Here is a 20,696-nt window from a genome sequence, read left to right on the forward strand (position 1 = left end):
CAAGAAAGCACAGAAATCAATGCGTGACGTTTGCCGAAAATATCCGTTAGGACAGTGCGGTGAAATCTGGCGTTATGAGCTAATGCAGCAAACAAAGGACGCGAGTGCCTTTGCTATCAGAATATAGCTTTCAGCCCCTCTCTTGGGCTCGCGATCATATCAGCTGGGCTCTAGCCGGCTGGAAAGCCGTGGACTGGTCAGATGAGTCCCGATTTCAGTTGGTAATAGCTGATGGTAGGGCTCTATTGTGGCACAGACCTCACGAAGCGTGGACATAAGTTGTCAATAAGGCGCTGTGCGAGCTGGTGGTGGTTCCGTAATGGTGTGGGCTGTGTTTACATGGAATGGACTAGGTGCTGTGTTCCAATTGAACCTATCATTGACTGGAAATGATTATGTTGCACTACTTGGAGATCTTTTGCAGCCATTCGTGGACTTCATGTTCCCTGGACAAATCGAGTGAAAGGTTCGGCCACGTAGATCGCCCGACATGAATCCCATCAAACTTTTATGGGACCTAATCGAGAGGTCAGTTCGTGCACAAAATCCTGCAACGGCCACAGTTTCGCAATTACGGACGGGTATAGAGGCAGCACGGCTCAGTATTTTTGCAGACGACTTCCAATGACTTGTGGAGGCCATATCGTGTCCAGCTGCTGCACTATGCCAAGCGAAAGGAGGTCAGACAAGGCATTAGGAGCCATTAGGAGGTATATCATGACTTTATCAGCACAGTGCATGTTTGGTCTAACTGGATGAATAAATCTCTGTAGAGGATCTTGGGCTGTTTTGTAAACGAGTATAATGCTGTAGAATCGCCTGGAAGGAAGTGGATGAAAATATTTTCTCATGTCCATATTTTCTGTGACACTGGATCATTTATAAAAGGGCTCGGTTTTTTCTATCTGCCAGATCCATAACATTACAGCCCCGCACTAATTTACACAGCTTCAGATGCATTAAGCAGCTGATCTCCCGTGCACTCACTGTCGCATCGTGTGCAGGTGGCGGCCTTCTTGTGGCACAGAAAGCGTCTGCGGCAGCTGGCGCTCCAGCTGGTGAGCTGCTGGCGCCAATTTGAGGATGTAGGCGGCGGCGTGCGCGCCATCTACCGCAGCCAAGCTGCCAGGGTCGTGCGCTACATGCAGGTAAGTCGCTGCTGACTTATTCTCGCTGCCAACCGGAAACACATGCGTGTTAGAATAATTGAAACACATAAATAGTACTCGATAACTACCTTTAACCTCTCGATTAGCGCTGATTCTGCTCGTACTGGATATGCAACAAGCAACACTGCATCAAGAAAGCGTAGAAACCAATGCGGGACGTACGCCGAACGTATCCGTCAGGACAGTGGGGTAAAATCTGCCGTTAATGAGCTAATGAAGCAGACAACCGACGCGAGTGCCTTTTGTAACAGGATATAGCTTGTAGCTCCTCTTTTGGGCTCGCGATCATATCGGTTGGGCCCTAGCCGGCTGGAAAGCCGTGGACTTGTCAGATGAGCCCCGATTTCAGTTGTTAAGAATTTTGTACCATTGAGTTACAGTGTCGCTTGACGACCGGAATCTGCGGCTGCAGAGCTCAGGATTAGTTTCTAAGCATCTTTTTCCCCTAATGTTCCAATAATGTCCTTGACCGATAATTTCGGGGTGTAGTATATGCTGAAGTTCATTCCCATGTTGATCACACCATGACTGAGACATAATCTTTAACTACTGACGACTGTAAAATACAAAATGTGCCAGAAAAACTGGCTGTTTTAATTATTCTCTAAAAGTGAATGGCATTGTTGGCAACACTGGATGTTTGTAATATATACCAGCTAGGTACGCCATCTGCTGAGATGGAGCACTGGAGCAAACCTGAACGAGCTGTGGCTGTAAAGACCTTTTACAAGAATGATGACTGTGTTGCTGCTGTTAGACGGGAGTACCGTCGTCATTTCAACTTTAGACGGAATGGTCCCGTACCATTGGCATTCGTAGTCAGGTTATGGGTGAAAAACTTTCAAGCAACAGGAATTGCACATAAGATAAAATCGTCAGGAAGGTCCAGAAGTTGTTGCTCACAGGAAATAATAGAGGAGGCGCATAATGTTCTAACCAAGAGTCCATAGCGTTCTATGAGAAAAATTGCGGCAGCAGTGTGAATGCACTATCATACCCAAAAGCGTTTCACCTATTTGCATGCAGCCCACATAGCGTAGCTGTCTTGCAGGTAATCTAAGCTCTTTGCTCTACAGTCGTTTGACTATACAAAATGGAAACCACAAGAGTTCACTAGAGAACACTGATATTTAAGTTAATCAGTCCGGAAACGAATCAACACCACAATACTGTAAATACCAGGAAATGCGTCATTAGAGATGAGACAGTCCCTAACGCCTGTAAACTCAATTTTATTACAATAAGTGATATTTGAAAATCACTACCAAACTTATTAGAATTTGTGTTAACTAACTCCATCACATTAGTCATTCCACTAATCTTCAGGCAAAATTAAATATCTTTCTGAACAAGAGATTTTGAGACAATATCTCGACTTCTAAAGTTCTATGACAATCTGAAGTATTTTCGCTCTTTAAAAGGTTTTCTCACACCTGTGAAAAGTCGTTCCTGATACGAATGGTTGGTCACAAACTGGATATTGAACTAATCAGTTAGTAGTTTTGTATCCCGCCTGGGAGGCGGCGCGTGGGTAAGGAACAGGAAAAAGGAAAATTACGTCGGTGCTGCGGTGAGTAAAAGTGGTTTACTGGTGCAAGAAGAATACATAACTTTGTACAGATGCGAAGTCTTAGACCCGTCGTATGTAGAGCAAGCAAAGCGAAGTTCTGGCTGGCTGCATCTGATGAAATGGGCCGAATCTGTAGCGATGCTCGTCGAGCTCGCCAGCGCCGGCTAGAGGGCGCTGTCGTCGGTGTCTGTCGTAGTGCCAACCTAAGCAGTGGCATCGTAGGTATCGATACCACTAAAGGCAACGCGTTTAACACCGACAAGCGCTCTATGGAAACATCAAAATTAACATCGTATCACCAGTAGTTTCTCTGTACTCATGATTCGGCAATTATTTGAGCACATTTTTTAACTTTCAAAAAACTTGGTTCTGCATCTGGACTAGAACCAAGTACATACAGCCGCTGTAACTAGCCAAAGCTTTCGTGCCTGGCAGAGATTCGATCACAGCAACGTTCGTCACGTGAGTAAGCCAAAGAGTCGTGATATATCGAAGTTTTTACCAGTATCGGTTAGCAAATCTGAAGACTTTTGTGCCCTACCTAGAATCCTGTCAACACCATTATCTCCTTGTTAACTAACCACGAAAAACGTTTAATATAATTTCAAGTAACGAAGTTTGAACGTGTTTAAAACGAAGTGCCATTATGTAAAGTTTTGTGACTCGGATTAGAACTCAGCACATAATCAGATTATTAACTATGTAAAACCGGATGTTAGATATCGAAATTTTTCTCCAGTAGCGAGATATCTGATTGTGAAATTGGGATACAAGTTTTTTGCCTGTCCAGGAATCGCATCCGGCACCTACCGCCGTTGGTTTCTGTCCAGGAATTGCTTGCTCACCAGCACTGAGATGTGTGCATGTTTGACTAGAAATAATATCACCTATCGTTTTTGTTGTCATCACACGGCGAGACATTAAAAATGAAAATTATTTATCAATAGTAGTTAGGTGTGAATACGCTAGGGCTTGAAATGAAACCGTGAACATGTTTGTGCTGGACCAGGATTCGGACACACATATGTGCCTTTCGTGGAGGCCTAGAAGAGTCTGCAGTCTTGGCGAAAACAATAAAACTACAGTGTATCGTTCGGTGTGGGTCAGTTACCACGGAAGAGGAGATCCGAATTCGAATCCCAGTCCAGCATCAAATTTTTCACGTCTCAAGTCCAAATAAATTAAGAGCCCTGTGACCTGAAGTGATTATTCGTCCTTGAAATAAAATTAAGTTTGCAGTGTAAGAAGCTCACTGGCGACACAGTTTGCTGCGACTTCCCTCTCTGCTGTGGCCCAATGTAAACTAGCTCTGGCCCAGTTGGTAACGAAGGGATGTGATGTTTATAATGAGGATTATGAACTGTGGTGCAACCTGACGTTCTTCCCTTGGCAATACTAGACGAGTAGGAGATCATTTCTTGTTTGTCTAAAATACATGACGGAAACAGGAATCGAGACCACAGTCGCAAAAGAAACCATGAGCAATCCACGGGACCACTGAAGTCAATATTTACTATATTCATAGTTGTGTCTTTACGTATGATGCACTTAGCAAACACATTAGACTCGGTGCAAAAAAAATTAAGTTCTATATTAACTGGTTAATTATGAGCAGGCTTCTGATACGAAAATTATGCTAGTCTCACGTCAGAGTTATGTAAAGATGCTTTTAGCCATCGTAGGCTCAATTCGAAGCCATTTTGAAATTTTCACTACGGCTGAAAGCAGGCGGCACTGAAAGCAAACCGACAAGATTGAAACTGACTGTCGAAAGCAACGGCAAAGTGAATATGGCCGACTGGTTACTTCTGGTTGACTACCGGCGAGAGGCGTGGTACTGATCGCTTCAGAAAATATTTGCCTGTAGTGTGGTTCTATGGAATTGAAATGCAAATGATACACAGTACGTACAAGAAGAAAACAGAAGCTTATGCTAAGGCGTTCTAGAAAAGAATGCTGAAGATTAGGTAGATACATCGTGTAACTATGGAAGAGCGACTGGATCGAACTGAAGCGAAGAAGGCTTTATGGTACATTTTTGTTAAGCGTATTCTCCCCTGCCTTACTCATTTTGGATTCCTAATACGAGGGTCGTCCACAAAGTAAGTTTCGTTTCTATTTCTATCAGCGACAGAGCTACGATCACAGTTCCGAGCATGTGCGGCAGTTACTCAGACGCAAGGAGAAGACATGTATGCCGTTTCAAGATCGCTGCTGTCGATGTGTGCTTTGCAGTGCTTATTTATAATGTCAGTCGTAATTGAAAATGCCGCCGCGTGTGAAATCAGATCTGTGATTCGTTTTCTAAATGCTAAGAAAGTTAAACCAAAGGAAATTAATAGGCAAATCAGCGAGGTTTACGGACAAAATGCTATGAGTTAGAAGATGGGTCACAATGCTCAATGAAGGACGTGATGAAGTGCACGATGAAGAACGAAGTGGACTCGTGTCTGTGGTTACTGATGAACTAGTTCACACAATTGAAGAGAAGATTAAGCACAACCGTACGTATACACATAGTGCCCTTGCTATGGAAGTTCCGCAAATCTCAGGAACACTAATTTATGAAATTTTTACTGAAAAACTGAAATTTCGAAAACTTTGCTTACGTTGGGTACCCAAAATTCTTGCTGAAGAACAAAAGCAAGGGATGGGCAGTGCACTTCAGTTTTTGACACGCTACAATGAAGAAGGCTCTGGTTTTCTTTCTCGGATAGTCATGGGGGGTGAAACTTGGGTATCGTACAACACCCCTGAAACAAAACGGCAATCAATGGAATGTAGGCACATTTCATTCCCGACGAAGGTTAAGCTTAAGCAAATCTTGACACCTTGAAAAGTCATGTGCACCGTTTTTTGGGACAGAAAAAGCATTTTGCCGATTGATTTCTTACCGCGAGGCCAAACAATGAACGCACATGGTTACTGCGAGACCATTAAGAAATTGCGCCGCACAATACAGAACAAGCGCCGAGGATTACTGTCAAAAGGCGTTGTTTTTTTTTTCACGATAATGCCCGACCTCACAAGGCGAATGTGACCGAACAACTCTTACGGGAATTTCACTGGGACGCGTTTGATCATCCTCCGTACAGCACGGACCTCGCTCCTAGCGACTTTCATCTCTTCTTACACTTAAATCTGTCCGTGGTGGTCAACACTTCAACGATGATGACGAGCTGAAAAAAACATGTTACCACATGGTTGAATACACAAGCGGCAACCTTCGATGAAGAAGGCATACAAAAACTTATGCCACGCTGTGACAAGTGCCTACAAAATTTCGGAAGCTATATAGAAAAGTAGTTTAACAGTTGTAGATTTTTGTACAATAAATATTTTTTCTGTATCTGTACACGTTTGTATTAAATAACCAAACGGAACTTACTTTGTGGAGATACCTCGTACATCAGAGCATTGCTTCACCACATACCCCGCTGCTTTGATTGTATACTGAAATTTATGTTTTCTACCTAAAATATCTTATTCTTAACTTCTGTAAGAAAACTTCATAAGACCTGTCTTGGTACGAAGGCCGGGAGCTCTGTAATCCACCCCATACTTTGTGGCGTTTCCTAAATTGGAGGCCAAAAAAATTTAATTCTGAGTCTCCATTCTACGCCACAAATCCATATTACGGATTTCATCGACAATCAATGATGAATGAATGAACTGTTTTCGAAATTATGAAGAATTTAATAAATTATGATTAATATTTTATAAATATTAATTCATCTTGTGTGTATGGTTTGCAGCTGTATGTGTAAATCATGTTCTTTTGTTCTCTAGAATCAAGGTCATTTTTCAAAACAATCGTTTAACTGAACTTCAGAGTGTAACAACATTCGGAATATGCATTACTTACAGGGATCCTAAAACACAATTTCAGAATGATTGTAAGATATCTTCAGAATCAGCAAGCAATCAGCAATGTTGTGCTGTTGTTTTAAACATGTCTTACGTATAAAAAATTGCAATATCAATTTAGGTTATCGTCAAAGAATTTGTTGATAGGAATTGTGATCGATTTTGCTTCATTAAAAGATAAACGAATATTAAATTACGACGGATATTCGGAAAGTAAGGTCCGGTCGATAGTGAAATGGAAACTACAGTTAAAATCCGATGAAGCATTGCTTACATGTGTTCGATAGTGTCCCTAGTATGCCCGTGGACCTCGCTCTTTTTAGTTCTGAGTGCATAGTAAGCACGTAATGATGCTTAGAAAATAGTCTCTCCCGTGAAGCATGAGCGCCGGTGAGAAATTTCGCCTGATTTCATGCAGCCTTCACAACGTATCTGACATGCATATCCTTCTTGATGCCAATTCTCGGCCACACATTGCAGGGACAATGAGGACGCTCCTGCAGCGTTTTCGTTGGAAAGTGTATGATCACCCATCATACAGGCCAGACTTGGATCCCTCAGATTTTCATCTCTGCTCACATGAACCGCTGGCTACGAACAACAAGCTGTAGATCAACACAAAGAATTGGTAGAAAGCACAGCCTTCTATGGCGAGGATATTGGAAAGTTGGTGCAATTCTACGACAAATGTCTTAGTCGCAGCGGCGAATATATACAGGGTGGTCCATTTATCGTTACCAGGCAAAATAGCTCACGAAATAAGCGTTAAATGAAAAAACTAAAATGTACGAAACTTGTCTAACTTGAAGGGGGAAACCAGATGGCGCTATGGTTGGCCCGCTAGATGGTGCTGCCATAGGTCAAACGGATATCAATTGCGTTTTTTTAAATAGGAACCCCCGTTTTTATTACATATTTGTGTAATACGTAAAGAAATATGAATGTTTTAGTTGGACCAGTTTTTTCGCTTTGTGATAGCTGACGCTGTAGTAGTCACAAACGTATGACTCACAATTTTAGACGAACAGTTGGTAACAGGTAGGTTTTTTAAATTAAAATACAGAACGTAGGTAGGTTTGAACATTTTATTTCTGTTGTTCCAATGTGATACATGTGCCTTTGTGAAATTATCATTTCTGAGAACGCAAGCTGTTACAGCGTGATTACCTGTAAATACCACATTAATGTAATAAATGCTCAAAATGATATCCGTCAACTTCATTGCATTTGGCAATGCGTGTAACGACATTCCTCTAAACAGCGAGTAGTTCGCCTTCCGTAATATTCGCACATACATTGACAATGCGCTGACTCATGTTGTCAGGCGTTGTTGGTGGATCACGATGGCAAATATCCTTCAACTTTCCCCGCAGAAAGAAATCCGGGGACGTCAGACCCGGTGAACGTGCGGGCCATATTATGGTGCATCGACGACCAATCCACCTGTCATGAAATATGCTATTCAATACCGCTTCAACCGGATGCGAACTATGTGCCGGACATTCATAATGTTGGAAGTACATCGCCATTCTGTCATGCAGTGAAACATCTTGTAGTAACATCGGTAGAACATTACGTAGGAAATCAGCATACATTGTACCATTTTGATTGCCATCGATAAAATGGGGGCCAATCATCCTTCCTCCCATAACCCCGCACCATACATTAACCCGCCAAAGTCGCTGATGTTCCACTTGTCGCAGCCATCGTGAATTTTCCTTTGCCCGACAGTGCATATTATGCCGGTTTACGTTACCGCTGTTGGTGAATGACACTTCGTCGCTAAATAGAAGGCGTGCAAAAAATCTGTCATCGTCCCGTAATTTCTCTTGTGCCCAGTGGCAGAACTGTACACAACGTTCAAAGTCGTCGCCATGCAATTCCTGGTGCACAGAAATATGGTACGGGTGCAATCGATGTTGATGTAGCATTCTCACACCGACGTTTTTGAGATTCCCGATTCTCGCGCAAATTTCTGCTACTGATGTGCAGATTAACTGCGACAGGAGCTAAAACACCTACTTGGGCATCATCATTTGTTGCAGGTCGTGGTTACCGTTTCACATGTGACTGAACACTTCCTGTTTCCTTAAATAACGTAACTATCCGGCGATCTGTCCGGACATTTGGATGATGTCGTTCAGGATACCGAGCAGCATCCATAGCAGACTCCCATTGGGCAATTTGATCACAATAGCCATATATCAACACGATATCGACCTTTTCCGCAATTGGTAAACAGTCCATTTTAACACGGGTAATGTATCACGAAGCAAATACCGTCCGCACTAGCGGAATGTTACGTGATACCACGTACTTATACGTTTGTGACTATTATAGCACCATCTGTCACAAAGCGAAGAAAGTGGTCCAACTAAAACATTCATATTTCCTTACGTACTATACGAATATGTAATAAAAACGGGGTTTCCTATTTTAAAAAAACGCAATTGAGAACCGTTTGACGTGTGGCAGCGCCATCTAGCGAGCCAACCATAGCGCCATCTGGTTTCCCCCTTCAAGCTAGACGAGTTTCGTTCTTGGGGAAGATCAGTTTGGATTCCGTAGAAATGTTGGAACACGTGAGGCAATACTGACCTTACGACTTATCTTAGAAGAAAGATTAAGGAAAGGCAAACCTACGTTTCTAGCATTTGTAGACTTAGAGAAAGCTTTTGACAATGTTGACTGGAATACTCTCTTTCAAATTCTGAAGGTGGTAGGGGTAAAATACAGGGAGCGAGAAGCTATTTACAATTTGTACAGCAACCAGATGGCAGTTATAAGAGTCGAGGGGCATGAAAGAGAAGTGGTGGTTGGGAAGGGAGTGAGACAGGGTTGTAGCCTCTCTCCGATGTTATTCAATCTGTATATTGAGCAAGCAGTAAAGGAAACAAAAGAAAAATTCGGAGTAGGTTTTAAAATCCATGGAGAAGAAGTAAAAACTTTGAGGTTCGCCGATGACATTGTAATTCTTTCAGAGACAGCAAAGGACTTGGAAGAGCAGTTGAATGGAATGGACAGTGTCTTGAAAGGAGGATATAAGATGAACATCAACAAAAGCAAAACGAGGATAATGGAATGTACTCGAATTAAGTCGGGCGATGCTGAAATAATTAGATTAGGAAATGAGACGCTTAAAGTAGTAAAGGAGTTTTGCTTTTTGGGGAGCAAAATAACTGATGATGGACGAAGTAGAAAGGACATAAAATGTAGACTGGCAATGGCAAGGAAAGCGTTTCTGAAGAAGACAAATTTGTTAACATCGAGTATAGATTTAAGTGTCAGGAAGTCGTTTCTGAAAGTATTTGTATGGAGTGTAGCCATGTATGGAAGTGAAACATGGACGATAAATAGCTTAGACAAGAAGAGAACAGAAGCTGTCGAAATGTGGTGCTACAGAAGAATGCTGAAGATTAGACGGGTAGATCACATAACTAATGAGGAGGTATTGAATAGAATTGGGGAGGAGTTTGTGGCACAACATAACAAGAAGAATGGACATGTTGGTAGGACTTGTTCTGAGGCATCAAGGGATCACAAATTTAGCATTGGAGGGCAGCGTGGAGGGTAAAAATCGTAGAGGGAGACCAAGAGATGAATACACTAAGCAGATTCAGAAGGATGTAGGGAGATGAAGAAGCTTGCACAGGATAGGGTAGCATGGAGAGCTGCATCAAACCAGTCTCAGGACTGAAGACCACAACAATAACAATAGTTTTTTCGTTTGATGCTTATTTCGTGAGGTATTTGACCCGGTCACTACCAATGGACCAGCCTGTAGAGAAGTAGCTGGAAAGTGTAGCTAACTGTGCCAATAAAAATTTTTGATTTTTCAATGTGGTTTCCATTTTGCAACCGACCGTCCGTTGCATTCCGAATAGTCTTCATACATTACAACTTCAGTCAGTTTCTCCTGTCGTAATAGAACGATGTTACTTGGGAGATAGCACAGACCTGTAGCTCACTCTGCAAGAAACCTGCCTGGTGTGCGGCAGGTGATGACCGGGATCCCGACGATGATGTGGATGCTGGAGCCGCTGTTCTCCGGTGGAGAGGATTCGCCGCAGGGGCGCAGCCTGCCGCTGCCCACGTGGCTGCCCGACGCCCTGCAGCAGTCGCCCACGTACGAGCTGCTCTACGTGCTGCAGGTTTTCACCATCGTCGTCGCGATAGCCGTGTCCGTCTACCTCAACATCTTCTTCGCGGTCCTCATGCTGAGCATCGCTGCTGAGCTGCACGTCCTTAATAACAACATGATGGCGATGGGGAAGTTCGGGGACAACGAGACGGCCGAGCCCTACAAGAGAGATGAGGGAGTACATAGAGACCGGGTCACTTCCAGTTTGTTAAGCAGTCATCGTAGACCTCGTGGAAAATTAGTAGCGGCGGGCCACTCGTTACCTGGGCCTGTAGCTGTGTACACACAGAATGGTAGTCACGAGCAGATGTATCACCAACTAATAAAGAATATTCGGCATCATCAAGTGATCCTTAGGTAAGTTTATTACTTATTTCTATTAGTTTGACACTGGACGAATTGTGCACTCTGTACAGTAAAAAAAGGATATATGCAGTTGGCTATAAAATTTGCAACACCATGAAGTCGATATGCAGCAAACGTCAAAGTTGATGGGAAGTGTACTACATGCTTCGATATGCAACCACACAAAGAAGCTAGGAGTAACGTATTCCTCCCTTTCGTTGAAGACAGCAATCTCACCTGCGAATTTACATCTACACCTACACGATTACTTTGTAATTCACAACTGAGTGCCTGGCAGAGTGTTCATTGTACCACCTTCGCTCTATTTCTCTACCATTTCACTATCGCATAGGGCACGGGCAAAACGAACACTTAAGTATTTCTGCGTGAACTCTGATTTCTCTTATTTAATTTAGCTGTTCATTCCTCCTTATTTAGGTGGGCGCCGACAGAATATTTCCACAATAAGAGCAGAAGCTGGTGACTGAAATTTTATGAGAAGATCCTGCCACAACGAAAATTGCCTTTGTTTTAATGACTGCCATACCACTTCACGTATCATAAACGTGAAGCTCTGTATGCTTGTTTTAACTTTATCGATGTCCTCCATCGATTCTATGTGTCGCGGATCCAACAGCACACAGCAATACTCCAGAAGAGGACTTACAAACGTATTGTAGACAATCTCTTTGGCAGATCTGTTGCATTTTCTCAGTGTTTTGCCAAATAAATCTTAGTTTTTGGTTTGCTTTACCCACAACATTATCTATATGATCATTCCAGCTTAAGTTACTCGTGATTCTAATCCCTAAGTATTTAGTTCAGTTTACAGCCTGTATATATGTGTGATTTATCGTGTATCTGAAGTTTAGCAGACTCCTCACACTTTTCGCACTTGGCACTTTTCGCACCATATAGATATCTTGTCTGAATCGTTTTGTAATTTGTTTTTATCATCTTATGACTTTATAAGACGCTAAATGACAGCATCATCTACAAAAAATCTAACAGTACTCAGATTGTCGTTTATGTAGCTCAGGAAGATCAGAGGGTCTATAACATTTCCTTGGAGAACACCAGATAATATTACTTCTGTTTTACTCTATGACTTTCTGTCAGGTACTACGAACTGTGACCTTTCTGACAGGAAGTCACGAATCCAGTCACACAACTGAGACAGTTTGATTAGAAATGGCTTGTAAGGTACGGTGTCAAAAGTCTTCTGGAAATACGAAATCAGTTTGACATCCCCTGTTAATAGTAATCACTACTTCGTGAAAAGAAAGAGATAGTTGTGTTTCACAAGAACGATATTTTCCGAATCTGTGTCGGCTAGTTGTCAATGAATCGTTTTCTTCCAGATAACTCGGAGTGTTCGAACACAGTATGTGTTCCAAAATCATTCTGCAAATCGACGTTACCGATATGGGTCCATAGTTCAGCGCATTACTCTTATTAACTTCCTTGGGTATTGCTTTGACTTGTGCAGTTTTCCAGGTGTGGATCGGTTGTAAATGACTACTAAATATGGAGCTATTGTATCAGCATACAATGAGAGGATCCTGACTTGGAGACAATCAGGACCGGAGGCCTTCCTTTTATTAAGTGATTTGATCTGCTTCGCTACACTCAGGATAACTACTTTTAAGTTACTCGTGCTGGCAGCTGCTCTTGGTTCAAATTCTGAAATATTTATTTCGTCTTCTTTGATGAAGTAATTTTGGAAAACCATATATAGCATTCCTGTTTCAGTGACACTGTCATCAATAAAATCAGTGAACGTATCGATTGTGTCCTTCCGCTGATGTACTTCACGTACTACTAGAATCTCTTTCTATGACATTAGTTAGCAGCCATTTTGCATCTGGAATGTGATACGTCAACTATTTGTATTTTGGTGTGTAGAATCCGAATATACCTTTCAAAATGTTCTAGCACCTACCATTTTGGAGTTTTTAAAGGTTTTTTATTTTTCGTATTCAGTATTTCTCTTTTTGCTGTTCTTCTGTTTCGATGTTTAATTGTTTGTTTTTGGTTTGCAGAGGAAAACTAGAAGATCCACAAATCGTCAGTAAATGATTGGTGTGGTATTCCAGTGATGTGAAACAGATCCTCAGTGAGTGTTTCCTGTGAAAGATAGTGCAAACTTTTTGTGTTTAAGACTTACACTAAGAAAAATGGCAACTAGTAAATCTCGTTGCTGTCTAAACCACCCCAACAACTTTTGTTATGTGTGTGGGTAATTCACTCCAAAAGCCCAAAGAAAATCAATTACTATTTTGATTGTCCTGTTGGTGATCAAGATAAAAATTTTGCTCCTCATATTGCCTGCATAACCTGTACTACAACCTTAACTGAGTAGTTGAAAGGAAAACGCCGAGCCATGCCATTCACTGTTCCGATGTAGTGGTATGAGCCTAATGGCCATTATTAAGACTGTTACTTCTGCGTTACAAATATTTCGGGACATTCAAATAAAACTAGACATAAAATGAAGCAACCAAATGTATCTTCAGTGCATTTGCCTGTTCCCCATGATGAGAGGTTGCTTGTTCCTGTTTGTAACTTGAAAGCCACGGAACCAGACACCATGTCAAATGAATCAGAAAGTATTGAACATATGGAAGAGTACTGCCCTCTATATCATGACACTTTACCTAAACTCTTTAACCAAATGGAATAGAACGATTTTGTTCGCGATCTAAAAGTTTCGAAACAGCAAGCTGAGCTCTTGGGGTCGAGACTGCAACAACGTAACCTTCTAACTCCAGGGACAAAAATTTCCGTTTCAGATCAAGAGGTGCTTCCTTCGCTCAATATTTCAATATGCAGAATTCAGTATGTGTACGTAAAGATGTCAATGGTCTGATGATGCAGCTAGGTGTACAACATTATCCACAGGAGTGACGACTATTTATTGACTCCAGTAAAAACAGCTCGAAAGCAGTACTACTGCATAATGGCAGTGCATTTCCATCTGTAGCTTTGGCTTACGCAGTAGACATGAAAGAAACTTATGAAACCATGGCTTTGCTGCTAGAGGGCAATCAAATATAAGGATCACGAATTTCAGCTTTGCCATGATTTAAAAGCTGTTGCACTCCTTACAGGTTTACAGGCTGGATTCACTATATACTGCTGCTTTTTGTGCTTGTCGGACAGCTGTGACAACAAGAACCACTATACAGTCAAGGAATGGCCTACAGGGAAGTCATATGTTCCTGGAAACGTAAATGTGAAAAATATCCCATTGGTTCAGCCCAATAAAACCGTTTTGCCTCCCCTTCATATCAAGTTGGGCCTCATCAAGAACTTTGTAAAAGGTGTGGAGAAAGAAGGTGACGCCTTCAGTCACTTAAAAGTTTCCCAAATTAAGAGAGGCAAAGTTGAAAGAGGGTATATTTGTTGGACCACAAATAAGAAAATGGCTGAAAACAAATGTTGGTGTTGGGACAGCAATCAGCCACAAATTTACTTCCTTTATTCAAAGGGTACCGTTACCAGTTTCTAATTCTTACGATTCATCTGCAGACGGTTTACACGCTTTCCTTATAACATGTGGTGCGTTTTTTACAGATAAATTGTCTTAAAATATAAGTAATACATAATTATAAGCACGCCACACACAGATGGTTGCGTTACAGATTTTCGTTGGATGTGACTTACGTGAAATGTCGGTATGGAGTGTTTGTTTTCATAACATTCGTCCAACAGATGTGGATACATTCCCACTGCATTCTTATTGTTAAACACGTAAATTTTTCTCAATGAACACTTTAGATTTGTCACTGAAAATATTTCTACTACGCACATGTTTTGATACATACTGATACATACAAAGAGCTTACAAACATATGAATATCAAAGATGCTATGATATATCGTAACATTTGAAGATGTCCTATGTTTGGAAAAGGATCATATATTCACTTATGCAACTGAAATGCTTTTTACACTAGTACAGAGACATTGATACTGTTACATTAATTATAAAATTGTTCCTCTTTTTTTAAATACTGTATAGGTAAAATAGTACATTATTTAATTACATTTAGCATCATGAGGATTATAGTAACATATAAATTTGCTACTTGATCTGCAAATGGTTCAAATGGCTCGAAGCACTATGACACTTAACATCTGAGGTCATCAGTCCCCTAGACTTAGAACGTCTTAAACCTAACTAACCTAAGGACATCACACACATCCATGCCCGAGGCAGGATTCGAACCTGCGACCGTAGCAACAGTGCGGTTCCGGACTGAAGCGCCTAGAACCGCTCGGCCACACCGGCCGGCCTTGATCTGCAAATAGGCATAGAAATATTATTTGCTTTGGAGGCTAGAAAACAATTTTTGGAAATTTTTCAGGAAAGGGGTGTTAGCTAAATCTGTTTGTTCATTAAGGATATAGTCTGGGGTGCTGTTTTTGTGTGTGTGTATTTCTATTTCTTCTAATATATTCATAGTGGCTCCTTTGTCTGTTAGATATAAAATTTTTTATGTTGTTCTCAGTGTTTCTCACTGAATGGTTTTCTTCAGCAATATGGGCTGCAAATGCAGATTTGTTCAAGTTTCCAAGTCTTAAAACATCAATGTGTTCTTTGTATCTAATTTCAAAGCTCCTGCCTGTCTGTCCAATGTAGAATTTTGGGCATGTATCGCATTTGAGTTTGTATATTCTTGATTTCCGGTAGGGGCTCTTGGAGGTATTTACATCATGGATTACTTTTTGTTGTAATTTATTATTTGTGGAAAAGCTGATTGTGATATTTTTCTTTTTAAATAAGTTTGCTATTGGGTATGATTGTGGGACTATGTATGGGAGGGTAGCATATTTAGGTTTGGCTTCTGTGGCACACTGATTTGGCTTGAAGTGACTACTGTGAAGTGGATCTTTGGTTTTTGTCTGTATGTACCTAAACATGTTGTGCGTAGTAGAAATATTTTCAGTGACAAATCTAAAGTGTTCAGTGAGAAAAATTTACGTGTTTAACAATGAGAATGCAGTGGGAATGTATCCACATCTGTTGGACGCATGTTATGAAAACAAACACTCCAAACCGACATTTCACGTAAGTCACATCCAACGAAAATCTGTAACGCAACCATCTGTGTGTGGCGTGCTTATAATTATGTATTACTTATATTTTAAGACAATTTATCTGTAAAAAACGCATCACATGTTATAAGGAAAGCGTGTAAACGGTCTGAAGATGAATCATAACGATTCGAAACCGGTAACGGTACCCCTTGAATAAAGGAAGTAAATTTGTGGCTGGTTGCTGTCCCAACACCAACATTTGTCTTCAAATAACAGCCATGGTCTCCAACCATGTCATCATATGACAAAATTGCAAATTGCTGGAAGATCCAACCTTTGATACCAAACTCACAGATGTCCAATTAGCCGCTTGGTCTTCTTTTAAAGCACTTGAGGAGGGCTTTTTGGGTAACCGAAAAGACAAAAACTATGTTACCATTGTGAATGGTCTGTTGGACACCTACAAGAACATGGGGTGTAGAATGTCGCTTAAAATTCACTTTTTACATTCTCACCTTGATTTGTTCCCGGAAAATTTGGGAGCAGTAAGCTATGAGCATGGTGAACGCTTTCACCAAGACATTTTTACCGTGGAACACCGTTAACAAGGCCATTGGAACCCTTCGATGATGCTGCGGCCTTGTTAGGGAGAACGATGAAACGGCAAACAAAAGAAGAGCTCCGTCGTCGCATATTTCACAAACCAAACACGATTATAGGTGGAAATATCTTCTGAACTATATTGAACCTTTTATTGACATCATGCCCTTATATACATACAAAATAGTATTGATTTCAAATGTTCTGAATGTGTATTTTTGTTTGACTTAATTGATTCAATTTTCGCTATTATCATTTTTTATTCTGCTTTGTATATAGGAAATGTGACACCATAGAGAAAAATTGACGTCACCAGTGTATTCAGCACCCCTAAACTAGGTAAATCCACCCATTTGCAAACCAGATGCAGAAAAAAAGTTAAAATTTGTTAAGTAGTGTTATCTGTCGGATTTCTAGATGTACTTTTGTCGTGGAAAGTATTAAAAGCATCTCGCACTGTTCGCGCTCCATTTCGATCTTCTGTAAAATTTCGACTATCTTGAGGGTTTTGCGTTCTTTCAAATTTTCCATGCTTTGTTCTTCCTTCTGCAACAGTGTTCTAAACTGTTTATTGTACCATGGGAATCAGTACCATCTCTTATTAATTTATTTGGAATATGTCTCTCAATAGCAGTCAATACTATTTGTTTGAATTTAAACCACATCTGGTTTAGTCTTACATATTCAGATTGGAAGCAGTGGAGACTACCTCTTAGGAACGCCTCTGTTCACTATTATCTTTAGTTCTTTCTTTTTCCTGTTGCCTTTTACCGTTTGTATGTGGTGTCGACATTGGTGTATAGGTTTTGGCAGTATTAGCGGCTTTTGGTGTCTAGACGTCCTTCCTGACACCAGGAGGGAATATGTGAACCCCATCTGTCTGCTTGTAGTATAGATTACGTGTTCAGGTGTGGTAACAGTTTCTAAACGTTTTCGGGGCACCTGTACCAGCCCAGTATTTACCTAGTTAGAGGTGGGAAACCACCTAAAAACTACATCCAGGCTGGCTGACTCACCAGACGTCGTCGTTAAATCCGCTCTTCGCTCGTCTTACCCTGTCCCATTTTATTGCAATGCTCGGTTTACATTTCAGCAAGATAACGCGCGCCCGCACACGGCGAGAGTTTCTACTGCTTGTCTTGGTGCTTGCCGAACCTTACCTTGGCCAGTAAGGTGTCTTCCCAATTGAGAAAGTTTGGGATCATTATGGGCAGGGCCTTCCAACCATCTCGGTATTTAACGATCTAACAACAACTCTACCAATCAATGCTAAGCCGAATAACTGCTTGCAGAAGGGCCAGAAGTGGACCAGCCCGTTATTGACTTGCTCAGTTTGTGAAACTCTTTCTCTTGAATAAATCATTCAATTTTTGTGAAATTGTAATAATTTGTTTTTTCTTACATGTACATCACGTCTACTGATTTTCGTCTCATTCCAATAATCCCTTCGTGGTGTGTCTTCTTCTTCTCTCTTTCTTGAAATGACAATAATTATGTTATGTGTGTAGCAGTTCCTGTGTACAAGCATGGTCACGTAACTAGAAACAAATACTCTATTCCAGTTTAAAATCGTTGTAATCGAGGAAATCTTGCCAATATTGTGTTTCGTAGTCTGTTCGTTATTATTACGCTATTACACATCAGCATTCAGTAAGTAAAATGAAATTAAGTAGAACTATTGTCAAAAATCAGTTGCCGGCCGAAGTGGCAGTGCGGTTATAGGCGCTGCAGTCTGGAACCGCGAGACCGCTACGGTCGCAGGTTCGAATCCTGCCTCGGGCATGGATGTGTGTGATGTCCATAGGTTAGTTAGGTTTAACTAGTTCTAAGTTCTAGGGGACTAATGACCTCAGCAGTTGAGTCCCATAGTGCTCAGAGCCATCTGAACCATTTGAACCAAAAATCAGTTACAAGTTAAAACATTTTGAAATAGAAACTATTGGCAAACCAACACAAATTTCCATTTTAGAGACAGGGAAAATTGTTAAGACATTAAGGAAACTCAGTTCATTTGCAAACATTACGTTTTCCATGGTAAAATGATTTCCTGTTGCAAGTTCCAAGAGGATGCACGTCTGACGAAGTATGGCTTAACCGTCCACACGTTATGTAACTAATTATAAAGATATACTGAATTTTATCCACCATAAAACTTTGTGACTGAAGAATTAACAATATGCTCAAAATAGCTTTCATATATTATCAGCATTTAAATATGTCGAATTTGCAATGTTTACAAACGCTGCACAAAACACAACCTCACCTCTCTCAACAACTAAAACAGTAAAATATTCCGGATACTGTTTGTGGTGGTCTCTAATGTGCTGTCCTTCATGTTATTGTAAAGATTGGAACAGCGACCAGGAAACATCATGTGTTCTTAGATAAACTGTCCTCTAGGTACAACACTCTGTGCAATGTGTTGGAGAGTAAGAGCCACAAGTTTCACTTAATGTTCTTCCGAAATACACAAAACAAATATTCGTGTATTTTAACAGCATTGTGTATAATAGCTTCTTCTCCTTAAAAAGTCTTTGTTTTGAAACCATGTTTAGTCGTAGAGTAAGTATTTCACTCTCCAGCGCAACGTGCGTGCGTTTAAAACTTCCTGGCAGACTAATATTCTGTGATGGACCGGGACTCCGACCTAGGATCTTTCCTTGAAGGTAGAAGAAAGATTCTGGCCGAAGCTATGCTGCGTGGGTGCCTCGCGAGTTGGGCTCGGATAGCTCTCCACGCGAACCGACAACTGACAATTTACATCAAACTCTGTTGTTTCGAAATTAGTTCCTGGTACAACAACCACTTAGGGACAGTTAAAATTAATAAAAGAATTAAATAAAAAAAGACACCTGTTACTGAAATAGGAGGACGCAAGCTGATGCCATCATAAAACGTTCTTCAAAAATTTACTGAAATATGATGTCAGCCAGATTAACAAAGGTAAGGATGAGCTTCATTACCCTCATTTTAGCTATGTGTAAATAAGAAGAGTTTTTCCATTAAAGCGTTCTGCATGTGTTACTCAATCCTTTATTTCCATCACCACTAAAGAATTTTATATCTACATTTCTTTCGTGACCATAGTGGATGACGCTGTGATTTGTCCTTAAAATCCAAGATGGTCGTTTTCTCTGAGGTATGTCTGTTCCAGAAGAAGATTTAAGTTTCTCAAATATTTAGTAGTCTGCCAAAATTCCAGATCCGCCACGCTATTTCAACCTAAAGTTTCGTATTTGATCACACTATATTAGTAACTGTTCTTTATAATTTTACGCTCGATGTGGCCTGAATTAGTGCTGGATTTGGTTAGGACACTGCAAGATTGGATTGGATTGGATTGTTTGGGGAAGAGACCAAACACCGAGGTCATCGGTCTCATCGGATTAGAGAAGGAAGGGGAAGGAAATCGGCCATGCCCTTTCAAAGGAACCATTCCGGCATTTGCTTGGAGCGATTTAGGGAAATCACGGAAAACTCAAATCAGGATGGCCGGACGCGGGATTGAACCATCGTCCTCCCGAATGCGAGTCCAGTGTGCTAACCACTGCGCCACCTCGCTCAGTGACACTGCAAGCAAATTCTGAATTATTGTAACTCTTTTTGTTACCCGACAAGCGTGGTTCACTGTAAACCATTAATTACAAAACTCACGCGCAAGACTGCACAGTAACTTATAAGTGCAACTGTCTACTTTTCTAGATAAATAATCTCTGAAGAAGGCCAATTCACCATCACGTAAGCCGGGGTTTTATTTCGCTCTAAACAGCTCCACCTTCAGTATTTTTATTTATTTCGACGTTTTTCACGTCAATTTCTCAAGGTAGAATCGAATACGTTGCTTAGTGCTTCACTTTCCTTCCACTATTCTTCCCGTGTAGAGGTGAAGGAAGGCACAAGAAAAACTAATTTAAACAAAGGGCAATGAATGCTTTAGAACAAAATTGATGACATTTGTCTCT

At 41.0% G+C, this 20,696-nt stretch overlaps 1 protein-coding gene across 1 annotated transcript in view; it reads left to right on the top strand.

Annotated features, from left to right (window-relative positions):
- The first annotated feature begins 11,023 nt into the window (after window positions 1–11,023).
- Window positions 11,024–20,696, top strand: part of LOC124804612 (odorant receptor 43a-like) — a 68,646-nt gene continuing 58,973 nt past the window's right edge. The window contains exon 1 of the mRNA XM_047264810.1: window positions 11,024–11,104. Coding sequence (XP_047120766.1) covers window positions 11,055–11,104 — 50 coding nt within the window. The 5' untranslated portion in view covers window positions 11,024–11,054. The remainder of the gene's footprint in view (window positions 11,105–20,696) is intronic.

This window comes from Schistocerca piceifrons, chromosome 7 (assembly GCF_021461385.2).
Source record: "Schistocerca piceifrons isolate TAMUIC-IGC-003096 chromosome 7, iqSchPice1.1, whole genome shotgun sequence".
Lineage (NCBI taxonomy): Eukaryota > Metazoa > Arthropoda > Insecta > Orthoptera > Acrididae > Schistocerca > Schistocerca piceifrons.